This window comes from Cryptomeria japonica, chromosome 8 (genome assembly GCF_030272615.1).
Source record: "Cryptomeria japonica chromosome 8, Sugi_1.0, whole genome shotgun sequence".
NCBI classification, from domain to species: Eukaryota; Viridiplantae; Streptophyta; class Pinopsida; order Cupressales; family Cupressaceae; genus Cryptomeria; species Cryptomeria japonica.
Genome location: NC_081412.1, coordinates 603,894,966 through 603,916,937, shown reverse-complemented (window position 1 = coordinate 603,916,937; position 21,972 = coordinate 603,894,966). Strand labels below are relative to the sequence as shown.

At 36.1% G+C, this 21,972-nt stretch overlaps 1 protein-coding gene across 1 annotated transcript in view; it reads right to left on the bottom strand.

Moving 5' to 3' along the window:
* Positions 1-234: 234 nt before the first annotated feature.
* The window catches only part of LOC131071751 (ATP-dependent helicase BRM), a 33,175-nt gene continuing 11,437 nt past the window's right edge, over positions 235-21,972 (bottom strand). The window contains exons 7-14 of the mRNA XM_058007696.2: positions 19,903-19,995; positions 19,736-19,819; positions 7,404-7,607; positions 5,422-5,664; positions 3,676-5,334; positions 3,008-3,580; positions 1,433-1,672; positions 235-1,301 (exon numbers count right to left, since the gene is read on the bottom strand). Coding sequence (XP_057863679.2) covers positions 633-1,301; positions 1,433-1,672; positions 3,008-3,580; positions 3,676-5,334; positions 5,422-5,664; positions 7,404-7,607; positions 19,736-19,819; positions 19,903-19,995 — 3,765 coding nt within the window. The 3' untranslated portion in view covers positions 235-632. The remainder of the gene's footprint in view (positions 1,302-1,432; positions 1,673-3,007; positions 3,581-3,675; positions 5,335-5,421; positions 5,665-7,403; positions 7,608-19,735; positions 19,820-19,902; positions 19,996-21,972) is intronic.

The window sequence follows — 21,972 nt, the reverse complement described above, 5'->3', positions numbered from 1 at the left end:
ACACATTCTTTACTTACACTGTTGAATTAATCATACTACCTTGAAAAGGCACTTCAGAGCAATCTAGCAGCAAGAGACTCATGCAGGACCAATAATGACATCAAGCATGAGAGGTTATGATTGCCCACTGAAAAAAAGTCATCATTTCTTTAATAAAAATCAGCTTGTAAATGAGCAGTTCACTTAACCAAAATAAATACTCTCGATGAAATTGACTCTTAAGAACCAATTACATCCGTTAATTTAACTTCTAGTGGAGATCATTCATCTTCTTTTTATCTTCAGATTAGAGGACAACCAGCTAAAGAAGCCAAATAAAAATTTAGTTTCTAGCAATAAGACGAGAGTCCTCGCCCGACTCTTCAGTCTTTACAAATCCAACGCGGAAATGGTGACTGAGAATAATTGTGAAATATATCACACATTAACGCTGGAGATCATTGGACGTTATACTAATACTTCAATGGAATAGGTTAGTATGCATAATCTTCTACAAGACATACTTTACAACGTGAAACTCTAAATCAAGAGCGCTTTGCTGAACATGTACTAAAATACATTGTAACAATGGCGAAGATTTTCGGTTACAGAATATGCAGACACTGCAATAAATGATTTCATTATTTACAAAATCAAATATGACTGGGCCTCCTCTTGCCAGTATCTGTCCTCAACCTCTTCACAGGTTTAGCCCACTGAACATCTTCAGTATCAAGCCCACTAGTACCATTCTTTTCAGTACTAGCAAATTGGGGCCATCCCTGAGCCTGTCTAGCATGCCCAGGAAGTAAGATATCTTTCTGTGGCAAGCCTCTTACAGCCTGAGTAATGTCAGGTGCTTGGTTAACCATCCTAGGTTTTACTACTACTTTATCCCTATCTTTTCGCTTCTTTTTGCAAATAACAAAATCACCAGGATGAGTCACTTCATCTACTTCATCTCCCTTACCTCTTTCCCTGTCTTGTGCCCGATCTGCAAACATCACCCTAGTTTCTTTTGGCATTTTGGAAATATTTTCTTTCAGTGTTGCTTTCTCCCGCATCTCCTCACTTACAGCACTACTGTTACGTGGTGCCAAATACTTCCCAGCACCTGAATCAGATGCCAGACTCAGACCATCCTGCGACTTGAGAAGCCGAGAAGGGTTTAACTGTTGCTTGGGAGATGATGTCGATGGTGTTGCTGACTGCCCAAGAGAAACCAAGCTTCGTGTTTTGACAAAACTAAAATCAACATCAGGAAAGGCCAGAGCCATACGCTGAAAGAATATAGCTTGATACCTCCTTGCATCTGGCTTAACCTGTTTGTCACAAGCAGTATATTGGGCACAAGTCCAATTCCATCAATATTAATACCATACAAAAATTTATCAAGAATAACTTTAATGTCTAGTATTTATTTTCATTGAATAAAAAAACCACATTACAGTACCTCAGAAGAATAACGCCCAGCATTGTCCAGAACCAATTGCACATCAGCAGCAAAGTCCAATACACTTGCATATTCATAACGGTCAAGGCGTTGCTCAATTGTCCGTGCATCAATGGGATTAACAACACACCTATAATATCCTGGATTTTCATTTCTCTTGGGAAGCTCTGAAAAAAGTACTGTTATGAGTCCCCCAGACTTATTTATTGCAGCTTGAAGTTTGTCGAGAACAATCTTGCACTGCAAGAAGAATAGACCGTGTTTCTTAAGATGGATTATATAGGGAGCATCCAATCTCAAACATAGGATTCTTTTGATATCACAAATTAAAGAAACAACTGACAGAAAAATTGTAAGTTTAGGTATTTCCCAGGTTGCAATCAAATATTGTCTCAAAATTTAGTAAAATATGCTGGCAAAAGTAGGTGAAAATCAATTACTCCTGCTTGAAATTTCAGATGGTAATGCAAATCTTTTGATGCTAAAACATAGGAAGAAAATGCCTGAAAGAAATCCACAGAATTATTAAAAATTATAATGAAAGCTACCTTGTTCAAATGGAAGTTTCATAACAATGACATGAAATAAAACAATACCATTGTCATATTTGCACCCAGGGACAGACGGTAAATCTCAAAACTTGGGTGTATTTATGAAAAGGAGATTAGTAAAAGGAGAAGATGAAAATTTTTTGGATGGAACTCGTCAAGGAAGCACTAGCAATTGAACCATTCAACTTTCTCATCGAGGAAAAACAATTTGTCCAAAACATTTTCAACTTTAAAAAGTACACCAAATTTTGAAAATGAGTTAAACATTATGTGATGTGCATGAAGCCTGTGTCTGTTTGCTGGTTTACTGTTTGTAAATTTTAAGTTGATAAGCTCTGTTTTATATATATTGTTAAAGGTTTTTGCATGCCACTCTACTTCTACAATAGTTTCAGTGAGCTACTGATCTTCCTGTTGAGATACAAGCTGTGCTTTAAGTTTATTGATATAATTTTTAATTTTAACCAGTAATTGGTGCAAATGTGGTCTTGGGTGTTTAGTTGGCTGGCTTAAGCTTTAAACATCATATTTTGTCAGCTGCTTTCCATATGGAAAGCATATGTATATATCAAAAACTCTGAAGAACAATGAAAAATATGGGCATCAGGTATTAGTTAATATTTTCATTTCTCGGTAATTTGGTTTTTTTTTTTAATTATAATCATTTTAGAACTGGATAACACATTGCAACTCCATGTTGGCTGATCAAAAAAAAGGTACACTTATTTTCAACACACATTTGTGTAATTTTGTGTCCTATTCTTGTGGATCTCCAAATCTTAATGTGAAATATATATAGATATAAAATGCCAAGTTTTAACAAAGAGAAGAGTTACAAAAACTACATGCAAAAGAATAATTAGAATAACAAATTATAACCAAACAAAATATGATCTCCAAATCTTAATGTGAAATATATATAGATATAAAATGCCAAGTTTTAACAAAGAGAAGAGTTACAAAAACTACATGCAAAAGAATAATTAGAATAACAAATTATAACCAAACAAAATATGATCCTTACCCTTTTCTGATAGATCTCTGCCATGTGCCCCCCTCCAATACAATTTGGAGATCCACCTGAGTGCATCAGTTTGGAATCTCGTCTTTCTCTAGGATATTCTGTGGCATCTTGGTTAGGTTCAACAAACCCATTCACTCTATTGTGCTTAGGCAGAACATGTTGCTTTGAAACAGCAATTGTCTCTGGCAGACCATCATCAACTCTTGATTGCACAAGCTGCTTCCTCTTAAGGTTGGCACCCCAATGTTCAGACTTGTCATAGACAGACTCACTGAAAGCTCCAACTTCTTTATTTAGTCCTAGCTGTCGTCCATAATCATAACTTGCCTGATTAGAATTTTGCTGGTAGAAGTTTCCCGGGTGCAATACTCGCTTTTCAACATTAGGCTTTTCCTCCAGCTTATCTGAATTAGGTCTAGGACGATTGCGCATGCTACGCTTCCTTTTAATTTTTGGCTGCAAGACTTGTTCCTCTTCACCATCCTCACGCTCATGAACCCAACTTCCTGAATGCTGGAAGTCCATGTGAGAATCGCCAGATGCAACAATTTCACCTTCTTCAAGCTCTTCCACCTGTGTCCATATGACCAAAATAAATAATTGATGAATACATAAGAAGAAAAAGAAATCAAATGTGCTAGAACCACTTGTCCACAATCTTCACTGACCATTGATTTTGGATGTCCCACAGGTTTTGCTTCTAAGGCAGCCAAAGATCCAAACTTCTGGGCAGATATTGTGGGGGAAGAAGCCTGACGTGTATTTAACTTTCCATTTTGAAATGAGGACTCGGAGGATGCAGCCTCGCGTTCGATACCTTCCCTAACAATCTTTTCGGCAACATCCATGGCTTTAGATAACTCATTGTCGCCCTCATCACATTCTATTTCAGTTTCTTCTTCAGATTGGACCCTATCATTAGGTTCAGGGCCAGCAGCTCTGCTATTCTCTTCATCTTCTAAATCCTCCCTAATTTCTCCCTCCTCTTCATGCGTTGACGAACCATCTTTCTCTTCCAAGCTATCTTCACTGTCTTCCCCTTCATTATTAACAGCTGCAATATCTCTATGTTTATGAGGTAGCTGCTTTTTGCTATTTGATTCAGATCTAGGAAGTCTTTTGTTTGAATTTGTTTTCATGTTCTCCAATTTCTTTTCAGGGGCAGGACTGGGATACATAGCACATAACCTATCCTCCTCCTCCTTGGTACCAATTGGCACCACCAATCCCCTCTTCATTGCCTGCTTGGACATGGAACTGACAGCAGCATTTACTTCTAAAGAACCCACACGAAGCCACTTCGGAATTTGATGGTGTCTCAACATCTCACCTGGCCAATTCAACTCCTCATCCATCTGGTCAAACAGTTCCACTTCCTCTTTGCTTCTAGCAATTAAACGATTTACTTCTTGCAATGAAGGAACATCATGGACAGTTTCTTGGTATCTTTCTTCATCATGCAAAAGAGTCTCTAGTGTCACACGCCTCTCCTCTTGTGTCGTCCTTTGATCAAAACGCCCTGCATTTATGACTTCATCTGCCATGTCAATTTTGTATTGCTGAATATTGTTACGAACAAGGCTTTCTACAGAGCCCATATATCGGTCTTTACCAGCAAGCTCATCCTCATCATCCACAGTGCCCCCCGTTCGGAGTTCATCTTCTTTCTGGTAGCTTGTTATGGTTTCAACAACAGCTTCCATGTATATAACTTTGACTTCTCTCTTCTGACCAATTCGATGAGCTCTAGCCACAGCTTGTTCTTCATTTTTTGGGTTAGGATCAGGATCATATATGACCACAGTGTCTGCTGATTGAAGATTCAAACCCCTTCCTGCTGCACGAATACTCAGTAGAAATAGGAAGCATTCAGAACCAGGCTTGTTAAAATCACCAATTGCTGACTCTCTGTCTTCAAGACTTGTTGTGCCATCAATCCTTCTATACTGAAGACGTCGCCATTGGAGATATTCTTCTAATATATCAAGCAGCTTTGTCATAGTACTGAATAAGAGCACACGGTGGCCTGTTCTGTGTAGTTTGATAAGAATTCTATCAAGGACCCAAAGTTTTCCACATGATCGCACCATATAATCATTAGAATAATCTTGGCGATAAGGGTAACTTAGTAAGGGGTGGTTACAGACCTTCCGCAACTCCATACACCTGTTCTGCAATGGTACATACGCCCTAATTTGTCGCTTTGGATTGCTTTCTACTCTCCTGGCTTCAGTCTGTGGATCAAGCCTAAGACTGCCTGTTGCTTTAATCCAATCATAAACAGCACCCTGAAGGGCTGACATTTTACAGCGCAATACCACAGATATCTGTTGGTGAAAGAAACATAAGATAATCAGAAAAAAAGCATCAATGAGGAACAATGAGTAACAGAAACAAGATTTGATAATTTTTACCTTGGGCGGAAGGGACCCTTCTACATCTTCAACTCGGCGCCGAAGCATGAAAGGCTCCAATATCTGATGCAACCTGTGTATTATGATAACCTTCTTCTCAGTTTCAAGCCAATCATCTTCAGAAGACTGAGATGGCGCATCCTTTTGAAAGGGTTTAGAAAACCAGTCATGAAAAGCTTTCCGATTATCAAATACTTCAGGTAGAAGCAAGTTCAAAAGGGACCACAGTTCCTGCAAATCATTCTGCATACAAGAAAACAAATCAACTTAAGCCTCATATGCAAAAAAGTTACATTATACCATAAGCTAGTTCCAGGGAAACAAACAAGCCTTGCCAATAATTACTATTTAGTCTCTTTCTTTTTTTTGATGTGGGTGCCATATTACACCATAACAAACAACAGCATTATAAATCTAAATCATCTTGTTGGCAGACTTATCCCAATAGTCCAGATTATGATATTGATAACCATTGTGTATGGAGATCTGCAGTTGGAGTATAACGGTTTTATGAGGGTCTTCCAATTTTTATATATCCAGTGTCTCTTTTATGTTTAGTGTCCCGTCACATGTATCAAGCACAGTGCTCATGTTCCATATGATTAAGACACATACCCAGCAATTATCTTTAAGTTTATACACAAGAACTACATCTAAAAAGAATTATTTTTCTCCTCCCTGACATTGAAAAGTTTAATCTGTACAAAACTGCAATGTAATCACATATTGCACAAGTACGATGAAAAATACTTCTTAAACTAAGATAATAATCGGGGACACCATTTTAATTATTAATTGTGCTGAGGTTATGTATATTAAAGCTTTTGCAGCTAAAATTCGATCCATTTAGTAGCTAGTAAAGACAAAAGAAAATAATCCCACTGGACGTTCTTGAAGAACCATTTCATGATTTGTGTGCACCTTCACAATGGCATGATAATGTAAGTTAAGATGGAAAAATAATAAAATCTAATATGTCTTTTACGCCCTTATCATTGTACAATAAAAGCAGGTAATGTACCTTAAAAAAATTCCACTCAGTTTCTTTGTAACCTCTTCTACAAGAGAATCTTTTCCATAAAATGGACGATGAATAATTGACAAACTTAATGCAAGTATAAGAATAATACAATTTTAAGTTGTAATAATTGAAGATAAATTTGATAGGTTTGTCGGCACATCTGAGAATCTATCGATTTGGATATCTGCACTCATAGAGAATATACTTTTTGCTTTTTTTATAATTTTAACAGGCACATTTGCTCTGATATAAATTTGAAACCTGCTTGTTGCTTCTGTAGAAAAAAATTTATCTGCTACTTAAGGCTAAGAAAGAATGTTCATATACTAGTGCATATTTCTACAAAATTGTCGCTACCACCCATACCAAAGAAATTGTGCTCTGTAAGCCATGCCTCGTTATCTTTAATAAATATATGCAAGTTAAAAACATAAAATGAAATAGCTGCTTATTGAAATAGTTGACTCAGAGGATTAAAATATTTCCAGGTAGTGAACAAAATCAATAGATATAAAACATATCAGAGTTCCCTGAAAACAGATAATGGTGTATTTTTTATATTGGGAGATACCACAACAGCAGAGTATATGGAATGAAAGAAGTCTGTCTCCAATCATATATAAATTTAATAAACAAAATGTAAATGGCCCTAATTCAGCAGACTGCTTGCAGATGCAACGAGAGGAACCCAAAATGTGCTTAATAAGGCATGATCTTGTAACCTTGCAGAAATGAAAAATGTCATCAAATTCAATTTAGCACTTATTTGAATTTCCAAATATTCTAAGGTCAAAAAATTTCCAGTGTGTCAATGAATCAGATATAAACACAAGAATCAATTAGTTATGATAGTTCTTGTTACTTAAAGAGCATAAATATTACCTTAAAATATGCCACATAAAGTGATTAACTTAATTTAATAATTTGAAAAAAAAAATTAAAAGAACAATAATCCACACACCTGCAATGGTGTTCCAGTAAGAAGCAATCTCCTTTGACACCTAAACCTATCTAAATCACGTGAAAGTTGTGATTCCCTGTCTTTCATTCGCTGTGCCTCATCAATAATGATATATTTCCAGTCCACCCTTGAAAGCTTTGCCCGATCTCTCATAATGAACTCATACGTTGTGACAAGTACATTAAACTTCATAGCGCAAACCTCCTGCAGAGGAAAACAAAGCACAAGGGAATAATCCCATAAAATTGCATATCACAAATACACATCTATACAACTGTATATCACAAGAATACAATGGACAAATATAATGGATAGATCAATCCATGTCACAAAAATATGATATTAAAGGCCAGAATATAACAAGATTTAAGAAAAGAATCGTCTTTGATTTAAACATATTTGTTGCATTGTGTATCAAAATTTCATATACCTTCTGGGATCAACTGCACATTTGATTAAATAATAAATTCCAAATTTTGTGCTCTCCTAGACATATCATAGATTCATAAGGAAGAAAGATTTCAAAAACATCAAAAACTCATAAAATTACACATTATATCCCAGAAGAAAAAGGACAAAATAAAATTGGCATACTTAGCACCAACTTCTATTTTGTTTTATTCATATTGGCAAGCTTCAGTTTGTGATGCTCAGCTCATTGTAATACTGATATGTGGTATTATTGTTCATCAGTCTCTAGATTCTTACCTGCAAAAACAACTTTCATTTTTAAGGATTCTCTGTATATGCCCTTCTCACTACCTCTGAACTAATGTTCTCTCCTCTGAACTAATATGTGTTTTTTTTTTAAATTGCGTCAGGATTGGTTTCAAAAAAAATTGCATGTACAGTCAAAAAACTGCCACGAATCACCAAAACTTGTAATCCACGACTTTTTTCCCAAGTTTATCATGATTTTTATGGTTAAAACCTCTTTCACAGGGTTTGCCAAATTTAATACATTTAGTTTGGAATCCATTTTAAATATAAAGGCTATCAAACTGACTTTATTGTCATGCCTGTGACATTATATGCAGAGGGTGACAGAGTATTGACACACAATTCAACTTTGGGCACACAGTTTCTAGTTCTTGTTCAGTTACTCAAAACAGCATTTAGAAACCCAGAAAAATACAGAGGAATAGAATGAGATCAAATGGACCCTGATGTGAACCTATATGGATCTGCACACAGTTTTCCCCTTCATTTGTGTTGACGTCCTGAGAGACCCAGTACAAAGCAGATTGTTGAGCCATGGACCTAAAGATGTACAATTCTTTACCAGGGCATTCACTGTTTCTCCACTCCAGGCTTGGCTGAAATGGCATTTTGGGTCTGAATCATTCAGAGTGGGCTCATTCACCCTTTCTGCTACTATGTTCAATTTTTCAGGGCCGATTTCTGGAAAAGAAGAATGTTAATAGGAGTTATATCATTGAGAGTTAGTTCAAGGATTCTCCTAGAGCTTGCAGAACCTTCGGAGATCCAATAGAATTTCTTTTGGTTTGACCTGGAACAGTCAGGCAAATATCTAGTGAATTGGAATGGCATCAGATGCCACATAGCTTCACAGCCAAAATAAATAGAGAACTTGCAGTCTTGAGGACATAAAAAAAGAACTTGCCCTCAACAAGAGGGCCTACACAAGGATGAAGTATAATAAGATTTTCAAAGTGAGATTGTAAAACATGTACCTGCTGCAATACATTGTGAATAACTCATGATGCTGCATGGTTGACAGAGTTGACACTACCTGTTGATGCAAAGAAGAAAATCCATCTTCAACATCACAGTGTTCTGGTCACTGTGTGTCCATCGTGCTTCATCACTACACTCAATTAAGGGTTTATATGGCATGGCTGCCTTGTACCCCCTGAGTGGCTTGCTTGAAGGCAAATTGCATGTTAAGGACCGAATGGTTTAGAGGAAGTGCTCTAAAACTAGGGCTTATTCAGTACTTGACTAAAGAAACATCCTCATTCAGTGATGTGCAGGGAATTGTATTAAACAACAAGAACACAAGCTTTTCAATTCTTTGCTTCCTAGATAGGTATAGACTTGAATTACTTAAAAACCTTCAGAGTACTGCCATAACTTGTTAAAGATTTTCGCATGAAAGTAGATGGATTCTGTAGTTAACGTGGCAGAATACTGAGTAACAGTTTATCCTGCAGCTTCAGCAAGAGTTCTAGCTACATTCACCCTTGCTGACTTTCCATCAAACTGTTAAAACAGATTCTGCTGCTCCAACAGCATCCATTGAATATAAAACAATGCAAAGTTGCTGCATCCTATACAACTTTATTATTTATCCATGATGGGTGTTAATTAATGGAATGAGTGATACTTGGGTTTGTAAAACAATGCAAAGTTGCTGCATCCTATACAACTTTTCTGGAAGAAGAATTCAATTGCAGAAATGACATTTTGCACAGTATAAGGTAGAAAATGAGGTGATTGCATGGCTGCAACAAAGATTGTCATGCTTTAATTTGGAAGAAGCCCTGAAAATGATGGATAGCTTACTCTTTCACGGATGGGGTGTTGAGAGATCTGTATGAATCCATTAAATTGGATATGTAAAGATTAATATACATAGGTAGTAAGTCCAAACTGGCAAATGTTGGCTCAGTAATCCACAAATGTAACAGATGACAAATGTTAGTATGAGTGAGCAAAAATTGAAAAATAATAGGAAATTTCTAGGTTTCTGTGTACAATTCATAATTTCTAGCCAGTTTACATACCTATGTGTATGGATGAAGATGGTACACTATTTTCCAAGTAGGTGTCACAGAGTTTGCCAGACCTTATCATAACTGAAATCCAGCAAAAATTTAAAAGCCCTAAAAATTCATTTGAAATAGCCATCAATATTATCTATATGCAGCGACACAGCTTGAGACAGGCACAGTTAGTTATAGCAGGCATTTTTTATGGGATTTAACAAGAAAGATATATATATGTAAGTAAAAAAATGGCTGCTTGTAGCTGACAGGACACTACAGCACCAATGCCAAGAGCCCTTTTTTCTGTTCCATGACGATTCAGTGACAGGGTCAGTAGGGGGGCACATTTCAGGCACAGCAGTCTGAGGGCCATTTATAATATATATATATATATATATATATATTCGGAAAAATTCGAAATCAAATTCACTTTATATAAATTTGAATTTTTTAAAATATATAAACAATGAATTCATTAAATTATCAAAATAATTTAACATTGCTAAATGGTTTTGAAATAATATCATATCAAATTTATTATTTATTAAAATAAAATACTATTATATTATATTAAATTGAAAATTAGTATAAAATATTTATATTTATTAAATTAAAATAATTAAAAATAAACCAATGTTTTATTAAATTTTGTATACATTATAATAAATTTAAAAATCATTATAATATAATTTGGTTTAAAATTTTAATTTAAATTTTTTAATATATAAATAATAAAAATGTTAAATATTATATATTAAATAATAAATATATTATAAGCTCGGAAACTCCATCGCAACCTTATAATATATTTATTATTTAACATATATACACACCTCAAAAATTTCCTCTACGGGCTGGGCTTTGACAACTACAGAATCCAGCATCGCTTCAGAATGCATTATTTACGATGGTTTTCATCGGGTCGACAACGGAACCTTAGTAGTCTTCGAGCATACCCTGCAATCATTGGCATTTTTTGTGACCGTTTTCATTGGGTTTGTGGGAAAAATGCCCGTGTTCCAGCATTGCATGAGAGGACGACAAGGTCAAGAACATCATTGATAGCTTTCTTTTTTTGCATCTGAGGTTCTCGCTTCCTTCTCCACAATGTGTAACAGATGGCTGAAAAAAACCCTAGCGTTATTTCATACGAATTCAGGGCGAATTAAAACAATTTTTTTAAATTTTATTGGAATTCACTGAATTTCGAATTTCATGCATGAAATTTGGCAAACCCTGTGACACGCCACATTGTACCAGACCATGGCCAATGCACCTTTAATCTCTCTGTCATGTCCCTTTTTCAAAAATAAAAAACAGAACTTACTAAAACTAGTAAGCCCAACTATCCCAAAATAGTAAATCAGGATCATTTGACAGTTTGAGAAATAGTATTAATTTAATATTTGTTTGTTGTTGCAAATACAAATTCTCACAACAAACAATGTTAAATTAGTAGCTTCTTCTTTTGGGCTTAGATTTTTAGAAGCATCTTGTTGGCTTTGGCAAGTTGGCTATAGTAGTGGGTGGTTTTTTTAAAGTTTCCTTAGCATCCTTGGGCAATTTTAGCAACTAGTGGCTTTCTAATGGATTCTTATAAAAGTTGCCAGAAACGATCATATTTCCTTTTCATGCAAGTTTTCTCCATGTCAACTTGTGATATTTGGGTGCCCAATTTGATTCTGAATTTGAATTTCATATATATTGACAAATTTGGGCATTTGCAATTCATTCAGAAATTGATTTTCAGTTTGAACTTTGGCGTGTTTCTTTAGTGGATGATAAACCAATGGAGAAGGAAATTGTAGAACGGAGGCTTGAAAGCTTCCAGGTGATCTAAGGACAGTAGTCAAAGGATTACCAGGTGATCTAAGATGGGAGTCAAGGATTACCGTAAAATAATCTCATCCAGAGGTTATCGTTGTGCTGATTTGTTAAGGATTTCTTCAGTTTTGAATTTGTAAGTGTTGCAGAAGTTCATGGTATCTTAGAGGCCGTGGGTTTGTTATAATTTGATTGTATTTTGCAGATATTATCATATTTGTCAAATAAGACTTTATTGTGAAGTTTGAAAAGTTTCTCTGAAAACTGGTTCAGCTAGTTGTGAGATTTGGCACCAGTTTGGCTCACAGATTTGTATGAAGTTTGCAGTTAATGTAAAATGATGTTTGCAACAGATTATGACAGTAATTCTGATGCATCTCCTTGATACAAATCTGTGCATTACATTTTTTTTTATCAGTAAAGTTGACATAGTATTGTATTGAAATCAAAATTTACAATATCCAGAGTATCATAACCATCTTCAAATCCAACTATCTATCTACCCATATACCATATAGGCAAAATTTACATTTGAATACATAGCTATCATCCCCCATTTTTATTCCTATCATCCTGTCTTTATAAAGTTCGGCTTTTTAACCAGGATTACCAGCAATCAAAAAACTATCAAACTAGACATTCTATTTCTTATCTGGATTCGAAACCCAGATGTCCTCCTGTACGTACCACCTTCCTTCTCTACACGTTTCTCCTCCTCCTACTCCTGAATGTACTCCTTTATGAAGCAAAACCCAATTGACACTTACTCTCACCACTCATCCTTGTTCAAAGTTGTGCTCCACAGCATGAAAGGATGAAGAGAAGCATTATATTCTGCAACCTGGACCCATTCTCCAGGAGATTTTAAACTTTCTCCAGGATGTCTTACAGTTGCTGCTAGATGTGTTCTTAACCTACAAATTTGATTGGGTCATTTTGTAGGGTTCCCAAATGCAGCACAAATACTATGCCTTCATAATAAATGTCAAACATGCGCTGCAATCATTTTTATTTCATCATCCACGTCGGATATGCAGCCAAAATATTTCAGCAACTACTCAAATGATTGAAAGCATCCCAGAAAAGTGTCTTCTGGCATTCCAATCTGCTGTTGTCTTTTTGATTTCCTGTTGTTACCTTACGGACACATCAAAATGGAGAGAAAGGTGTTGAGCAGCAGCATTTGAAATACAGATGCAGTTCAAGAGGAGCGTTGGGAGTGATTGTAAGACCTCCCTGTTCATTGTTTTGACACTCAAAGAGTTTTGACTCGTACATTCTTGTTGCTTCAACTAGTGTGTGCTAGGTGGAGTAACTTGGACGATGCATTTTCCCTATTTAATTCAAAAGTGATGAGATTCGGACAACTAATTTGAGAATGGTGTTGCTGGTTGATACTTGTTGTCTTGCTTGGCACTTCCTTCCATTGAGCTATAGAGATTGGTTGCAGGAGGATATTATCTTATATTAGCATCCTGATGCTATCTGGTTTAGGCATCATACTAAGGTCTCTGCTATATTGGATTCTATAAGAATAATTAATTCTTTTAGTCAGTTACCTTCTTTTGTGGTTCTATTAATGATCGTTTAGTTAGCTATTAGTCAACTATTGCTTCTTTTATAAGAACACATTTGCTTTTTAGTTTTAAGCTTTCAGCTTTATTTAGTATTTTAGGCTTTTTAGTTTTCACTTAAACGACTAGTTCTTAATTTAGAACATCGTCTTGTAATCTCTATATATACGGTTGTATCTCGTTGAATAAATGAGATGATTATTTGAGCAATAATTTTTCATGGTATCAGAGCAGATCAATGGGATTTTTTAAAGTTTGGCGAATTTTTAATTAAAATTTTGTAGCCTCTTTCCTACCTAGAAAATAATCCAGAAATTTAAGTGATTTTTTTATGAAAAAAATCACTTAATTTTTAGTGCTTGCTGAAGGAGGAAAATCGCAAGCTAGGGTTTTGGCGGAGATTTCTGGTGTTTCGCCGCGTTTTTTATCGGAATTTTTTGTTGTTCGTGGCCGTTTTTTTTCTGGTTCATGTGAGCTGGGCCGTTTATTTTGTGGGGCAGATATCTCTGGTTCGAGGTTTTTGTGGCATCGTTTCTTTTCCTGCCCGTGTTTACTATCAGACGCAATGGATTTTGGAGCTGCGATTTTTTCGTTTTTCGTTTTTTGGAACCAATCATTCATGTGTGTACACCTGATTCCGTTATTTTCTGAGCCGCGTTTGTCACCGCTACATTTTTTTTGGACCCGTCAGTGCAGCGACACGATTTTCCACAGCGGCACGATTTTCTGCCTTATCTGTTCAGCGCGATCTTTTCGAAAAGGGTTTTTATATTCTGTGTTTCGCATATTTCTGGGTGCAATTTTTTTTGTGGTTTCTTTTCAGAGGCAATGCACGATATTTTCTTAAGGGTTTCGGCAGGCCGACATTCTGCTCACGATTTCCTTAGGCATCGAGGGTTTCATTCTGCAATTTGTCTGCACTCTCCATCACGATTTTTCTGCAATTTGGTGTTCTAAGCACCATTTACTAGCCCCCCGCAATTTTTAGCACACGTTTTTGGCAGCAACCTGTGTTCGTGCTTCCATCGCGAAATATTTCGTGTTTTTCTCCGATTTTCGGCAGGCTTCGTGCGCGATTTCAATGGTTTCATGTTTTTTTGCTCGCAAAAATTGTTTCTGGGCACTGCGATTCTGATCGCGCATTTTTCCAGTGGGATTTTCTAGGCAGCTGCTAGGGTTTACGACTCTGCGGGCTCTGCGATTTTCGTGGCTAGGGCACGATTTGTTTGTGCCTTCACAGACTCTTGATTTTTTTCTTGCAAATAATATTTTCTGGTTTTTTTTTTCAGAAAACTATCAGAAAAATCAGGGTTTTTTTTCTGCGCACCGTTCTGGGTTTTCCGGATGCTTTTCTGGGTTTTCCAGAATTTCAGTGCCTGATTCGTGCCAGCAGACATTCTTTGGGTTCTGTGCCAATGTTTTTGCTGATTATTTTTCTGACCTCAGGTTTGCAGGAAATTTTGTGTTCAGTAATTCGCGCATTGGGATTTGTGCCTCGAATTCCGTTCCAGGGTTTCAGATCTTTTGTGCAACTGTTTCTATTTTGATTTTTAATCAGATTCTTCTGTCTCGTGCCTTCACTAGGCTGACCTTGTTCAACCTCGGTTTTCGTGATGGCATCTTTGACCAACATGATGTTGGAGCACAGTCAAAAATTCAATAGCTGCAACAACACCTGGAAACAGTGCATGTTCACGATATTTGAGTATCGTTGCCTTGCTCAAGATTGATTTGGGCCAGACCTTTCGTCCTACAGGTCCCAGGGTTTTCACAATTTTTTCCTAAAAAATTGTTTGTCCGTTTTCTGATTTTTTCCACAAAAAATCATGGGGAGGGTTTTGCTTGATTTTTTCCTCAAAACTCAGGTTTTTGCCACATGATGTCTAGTGTTTTGCCATGCGACATTGTAGGGTTTCACGATTTTTTCCTCAAAAATTGTTTGTAGGGTTTACACAATTTTTTCCTCAAAAATTCTTCGCAGGGTTTACACAATTTTTTCCTTAAAAATTATCATCTGCAATCTGCGATGTTCCTATTGGATTTTGGTTATATCTGGGTTTTACCGTTTTTTCCACAAAAACGATGATTTGTAACCTCAGATTTCTTGGTTTTTCGATTTTCTCCTCAAAATCGTGAACTCTTTTGGAGGATTTTCTGTTTCAAGGTTTGACGGTTTTTTCCTCAAAAATCGTTCTTTGTTGCAGTCAAATTTGGGTCGCACCTAGAGTTGCCGGGACGAACATCTACAACCATGGTATCTTGCAATTTGTTTTTGGAGTTACTAGAGCGATAGTGCTCAGTACTCTTTTGCAAAAAGGTTTGCCGATTTTTCCTCAAAATCATGGTCTCGGGCTTCTATAATTCGCGTGTGCCAGCTGTATAATTCGTGTGTGAGGGTTACATCAATCATCTAGAATCAGCTATTCTTGGTCATTACCACTTTGTAGATCCTGGGAGGGTCTTCGTAGCAGCAGAGTTTGCCGATTTTTCCTCAAAATCATGGTCTCAGACTTCTATAATTCGCGTGTGCGAGCTGTATAATTCGTGTGTGAGGGTTACATCAATCATCTAGAATCAGCTATTCTTGGTCATTACCACTTTGTAGATCCTGGGAGGGTCTTCATAGCAGCAGAGTGTTCTTTGCAATGCATTTATGATCAAAAGACCTGCAGTGTCTTCTATCAAGTACTTAGTTGATACAATGACCATTAAGGGAGGGTATTAGAATAATTAATTCTTTTTGTCAGTTACCTTCTTTTGTGGTTCTATTAATGGTCATTTAGTTAGTTATTAGTCAACTATTGCTTCTTTTATAAGAACACATAGTTTGCTTTAGAGTTTTAAGCTTTTAGCTTTATTCAGTATTTTAAGCTTTTTAGTTTTCCCTTAAACAACTAGTTCTTAATTTAGAACATCGTCTTGTAATCTCTATATATACGATTGTATATTGTTGAATAAATGATCTGATTATTTGAGCAATAATTTTTCATATTGGATTCTTTACTGGAGTCCTCTTCCTATCTATATTCTCCAAGGTAAATCATTTGCATCATGACTCTTGTGATGTCTTGTGAATGTTCATTTCTTTTATTAATCATTGCAGGTTGTGTTGACGGTTATGCTAGTTGCTTTGCAAGAGGTGGAGCATTCATAGAATTGAATTTGCACTGCTATGCAATAGTATGTGTGGACTTGCAGGTTTGTGCAAGGAAATTACCTATTGGATCACTGAATTGGGCTCGGTGCAACATTTTTCAAGTTTATATCCATAGTTGATGACCGGCGAGCAAGATACCCTTCACTTTTTAAGGACTAGTGCCGGTGATTTCCATTATTGTTTATCTACTTGTCTATTTGAGGATGGTGAAAGTGCAATGATCTAGCTTAGGAAGTTGGGCTTGGTGCAACATTTTTCAAGTTTATATCCATAGTTGATGACCGGTGAGCAAGATACCCTTCACTTTTTATGGACTAGTGCCGATGATTTCCATTATTGTTTCTCTACTTGTCTATTTGAGGATGGTGACAGTGCAATGATCTAGCTTAGGAAGTTTAATTTCAAGGGTGCACGCCAACTTTCTCCCATAATTCTTTTGCTGGTGTAAATTTAGCATCATTGTTTCTCTATTTGTCTGTATGAGGATGGTGAAAGTGCAATGATCTAGCTTATTAGGAAGTTTGATTTCAGGGGTGCATGCCAACTTTCTCCTATAATTCTTTTGCTGGTGCGAATGAAGTCTCGTACCTTGTAAAGGTCTTGTACCTAGTGTTTTTGCTAGTTCCTAGTAGGAGACTTAATCATATGGCTTAAGTTTACTTAGGTCCCAAGTGTTGTTTTTAGAAGGTCTTAGTTGTATCATTGTATAGGATTAAGATGCATGTCAACATCCTATCTAATCCTACCTTTCACCTTGCCTTTATAAGCAAAAAAATCTCATTGCATATTTCATATTCAATCAACCAATCTTGGCTGTTGAAGCAAGCTATTCTTGTCATCCTCTCTTGTTAAGTTGTTTAGAAGCAAGATACCCTTCACTTTTTATGGACTAGTGCCGGTGATTTCCATTATTGTTTCTCTACTTGACTATTTGAGGATGGTGAAAGTGCAATGATCTAGCTTAGGAAGTTTAATTTCAAGGGTGCACGCCAACTTTCTCCCATAATTCTTTTGCTGGTGTAAATTTAGCATCATTGTTTCTCTATTTGTCTATATAAGGATGGTGAAAGTGCAATGATCTAGCTTAGGAAGCTTGATTTCAGGGGTGCATGCCAACTTTCTCCTATAATTTTTTTGCTGGTGTGAATTAAGTCTCGTACCTTGTAAAGGTCTTGTACCTAGTGTTTTTGCTAGTTCCTAGTAGGGGACTTAATCATATGGCTTAAGTTTACTTAGGTCCTAAGTGTTGTTTTTAGAAGGTCTTAGTTGTATCATTGTATAGGATTAAGATGCATGTCAACATCCTATCTAATCCTACCTTGCACCTTGCCTTTATAAGCAAAAAATCTCATTGCATATTTCATATTCAATCAACCAATCTTGCTATTGAAGCAAGCTATTCTTGTCATCCTCTCTTGTTAAGTTGTTTAGAATCTAGATCTTGGAAGGATTCTGGGGGCATTCAGGAGTCACCTTTCACCTATGACCAATGAAAGAATAAGTGCTCTATGGTTTCTGATGTCTTTTGGCAATTGGGGGACGTGGAACATTTAGAAATCCTTTCTTATGCAAGCTGCCAGCAGTTTGAACTTTTGTGTTCCAATTCGTCATAACCCATTCTCAATGCTGCTTCAAGTGTTTTTATTTGCTAAAGTGTGTTCTAAATAGCACTCATCCTTCATACTTCCTACTTACTACTTGAGTAAGTGGCACTTGAGTAAGTGGCACTTGAGTAAGTGGCATCTAGAAACACCCACAACCATGATGGTCTTATCATGCTCTCTACTCGTCACAGGTCTTGCTATCAAAGGACCCTAATCAATATATGTTATTTTCACAGCCACTACTCTCTCCATGTTCCAAATTAGACCATAAATGAACTAATTCCAAATTTTGTGAGGGTCGTTTGCCCCCTCATCATTTGCAGATTGATGACCTGAGTAGTGCATTTCAGGTGAGTATGCTCTACCATCAGACTAGCCAGGCCCAGGCTGCAAGGAAGCCAGAATCTCATATGTGCCAAGAAACAGAAAAAGGGGCATTATTTCATCACTTACACCTCTGAGTGTATATGTCACCTCAATTATACACTCACGTAGGACAATCTCACTAACCAAACCTCTAACTTTCTCCACAAAGGCCTTAGTCAGAGGTGGACTCCACTTGGCACCATGTATGTGCTCTAAATTCCTTATCCTAACATCATCCAAACCATAGACACGGCTTTCATATATCCTCTAGGCAGATTCTGTGGCTGCCCCTATGGTATGGCAGCTTCATAATATTAACAGCATTATCCCTACTTTCCACAAAAGCCTCTTGCCATTTATCAACCTCCTTATAGGATCACTGCCATTTTATTTCATTTGACTAGGTTAAAGCTGAGATCTGGATTTTCATGAAGCCATGATGTCTTGTATTCTGGATGGGAACAGGACATCATATTATTTACCATTTATGATATACAAAATATGAGGTGAAAACTATATATATATATACATGTTTGTTGGGCATAATTATGAAAATTTGTTTGTCTATATTTTCCTGACAGCTTAAAAGGGGTATATTGAGTTGTGCTAAGGCCAGAGCTTAGCCTTGAATTATCAACGAAAAAAAAATTTCCAAGTTTGTGTTGTACAACATTCAAATTTATTAAATAGTGTTTAATTTACATCCGAGATATTCATGCACATAGCTTGATTAGTATTTTGTCATGCTAGCCTGTTTCTGCCCATGATTGATTTCTCAAGTTATGTTTAATATGTAATACCATGGCAATTAAGATTCACAATCAACAATATAAAGAACATATTGTTGGATGGGATATCAAATATCTATAATCAAATCTTTCTAGTACAATCTTTCCTCTATACTCAGTATCCTTTATTTTTAATACTAACTACATTAAAATTTGCATCAACAACTATTTTTAACTAAAGTAGATGGTTTGCTGAGACCTATTAAGTTCATACTTAATTAAATGTGAAAGTAACGCAAATCAGTGGTTGTTATTCAAGAAACATTGACATTTAATTCTCCAATGCATACCTTAGAATAGAGTCGCACTCGTTGATCCTTACTGCCCACATAATAAATGCAGGACAATGTAGGAAGCCAATTATGCAGTTCACTCTGTAAAATGTTACAGATCATTTTACAATCCAGGCTATTAAGAATAAAAAAGAAATTCCCAAATGAATAAATGAATCTACTACCTTCCAGTTGACCATGACTGCATTGGGCACAATTATGAGATGTGGACCATAATTCCCCTTGTACTCCATAAGATAAGCTATTAAAGCCATTACCTTCACAACACTATCAAACATCAGAATTCATCTAAGGATGTGTACTTCAAAATATACCCCGTTAAATGTACAACACATGTTCTAATGTTAAACACAACACAAATTCAAAACAATGCAAAGGAAAAGATTAAACAATGAAATTATCTATCATTGTTTCAAATAAACAGTCCCTTGGCATTGATGATAAAGGCCAATATTGTCATGTTTATCATTAGGGCAGAAAATCCTAATATAATCACACAGTAAAAATGTTTTTTTATATTTTCTTCACTGGCTGGTTGCAAATTTGATTCCTCGTGTCCCATGCGTGTTTTAAAATGGTTTTCCAAACAGAAAATGATTTCACTATATCCAAAGCAAAATTATGGTATGAATGAATGACAAAATAATGTTACTGCACGCTGTAAAAATATATATTTTTGTGCATAAAAAGTATTGTAAATTGCTGGAAATGAACCAGGAATGCCAAGGGGCATATGCCCTCTTCATTTTCTAGTGTTCTTGAAGCATTTCACAACATTTTTTACTTTTGTAGCCTATCAAAATTCCACAGGGAAGACTTTGCTTGACAGGAAATTTGGTTATCTTGCCCGTCATATGCACCTGCCTAAAGTAAATAGCAGCTATTAAAGCTAACAAAAAGCTAAAAGGCAGAAGTTACTAAGATCATTCAAATGACTATATTTATATTTACAAGAACTGAACCCTGGACAAAACCATAGAAATCAGAAGAAAACTGCTGTATTAGAAAAGGTTCAACTGTAGTGAAAAATAATCCTTAGCACAGACTGGTGTTTCCAATTGGTGACTTCTTAATATAAAGTTTGGGTAAGTCTCAACTACAGTTGAGAATTATGGTTGTCTAGGAAGCTATGAACATTTATTTAGTATATAGTTGAAACATGTAATTTCATACATGAGAGATTTGAATCAGTTGCACTGGCTGATGGTTGAGTAAAACAGTAGCAATATAATTCTTTGCTGAGCAATTTTTCAGGCACTTAGATCTCCAATTTGAACATTCCTATTTGGAACAAGCATTTTCTTATAGCTCATTTGGAAAAAAATCAACACTCCTCCCACAATATTAAAGAAAGATGTTCTATTACTACTTATTTTGTGCAGAAATCATGTATTTGCCAAATTCCATTTTCAATTTACAAAATTCAAAATGGCAGAAAACTAACAGAACATAAAAAATAAGTCTATGGCACCAAAATTAGACTGATGAAAAAAGTCAACCTATGTGAACTACATTAGAGATGAATGAACCAAATTGTCATATAAATGTAGCGCACTTGAAAACAATTTTCTGTGATTTTCCTCAAAATTAAGTAATATTTCTAGCTTATTCTACAGGAAAAAAAAAAGCTTTCTGGAATGTAAAAGTGAATTGCTGCATTGGTTAGTTCCGTGGATGTTCGGGCCAGAGATTCTCTCATATTCAGATGGTGAATCTGCTCAGTGATCTTGAGGTCCCCCTGCTCTAACAGTGCAATGTTTATTTGGGATAGCTGACCGTGGATGGTCTAGTATTGTGTTAGTCCCCTTTTTTGGCTGTTTGAGTTGTGCCATTGTGCACATCTGATATGTAAATTTTCAAATTTCAGGGCACGTTTTTGGTAACGCGTGTGATTTTGCCCTCTGTATCATCTTGCAATGGTATTTAGGGCCCTCAGTTATAATTATTTCTGATGGCCCTGCGTGGTCAATATTGGAATAGGCATTTGGGGTTAAGTCTTCAGAAGTCAATCCTGGGATGTCCCCCCCGGACATCATTTTGTAATCAATTTTTTGATCAATATAATCTATTCTTACGCATCAAAAAAAAAAAAGCGAATTGCTGCATGTACAAATTGAAGTGCTTTCAATGTGTAACATTATATTTAGTTCGAACTGGTGCCTTTATCATATAAAAGCCAGGTTTAACACACATAAATCCCTACAACTTGGTTTTCCTGAGAAATGAAAATAATA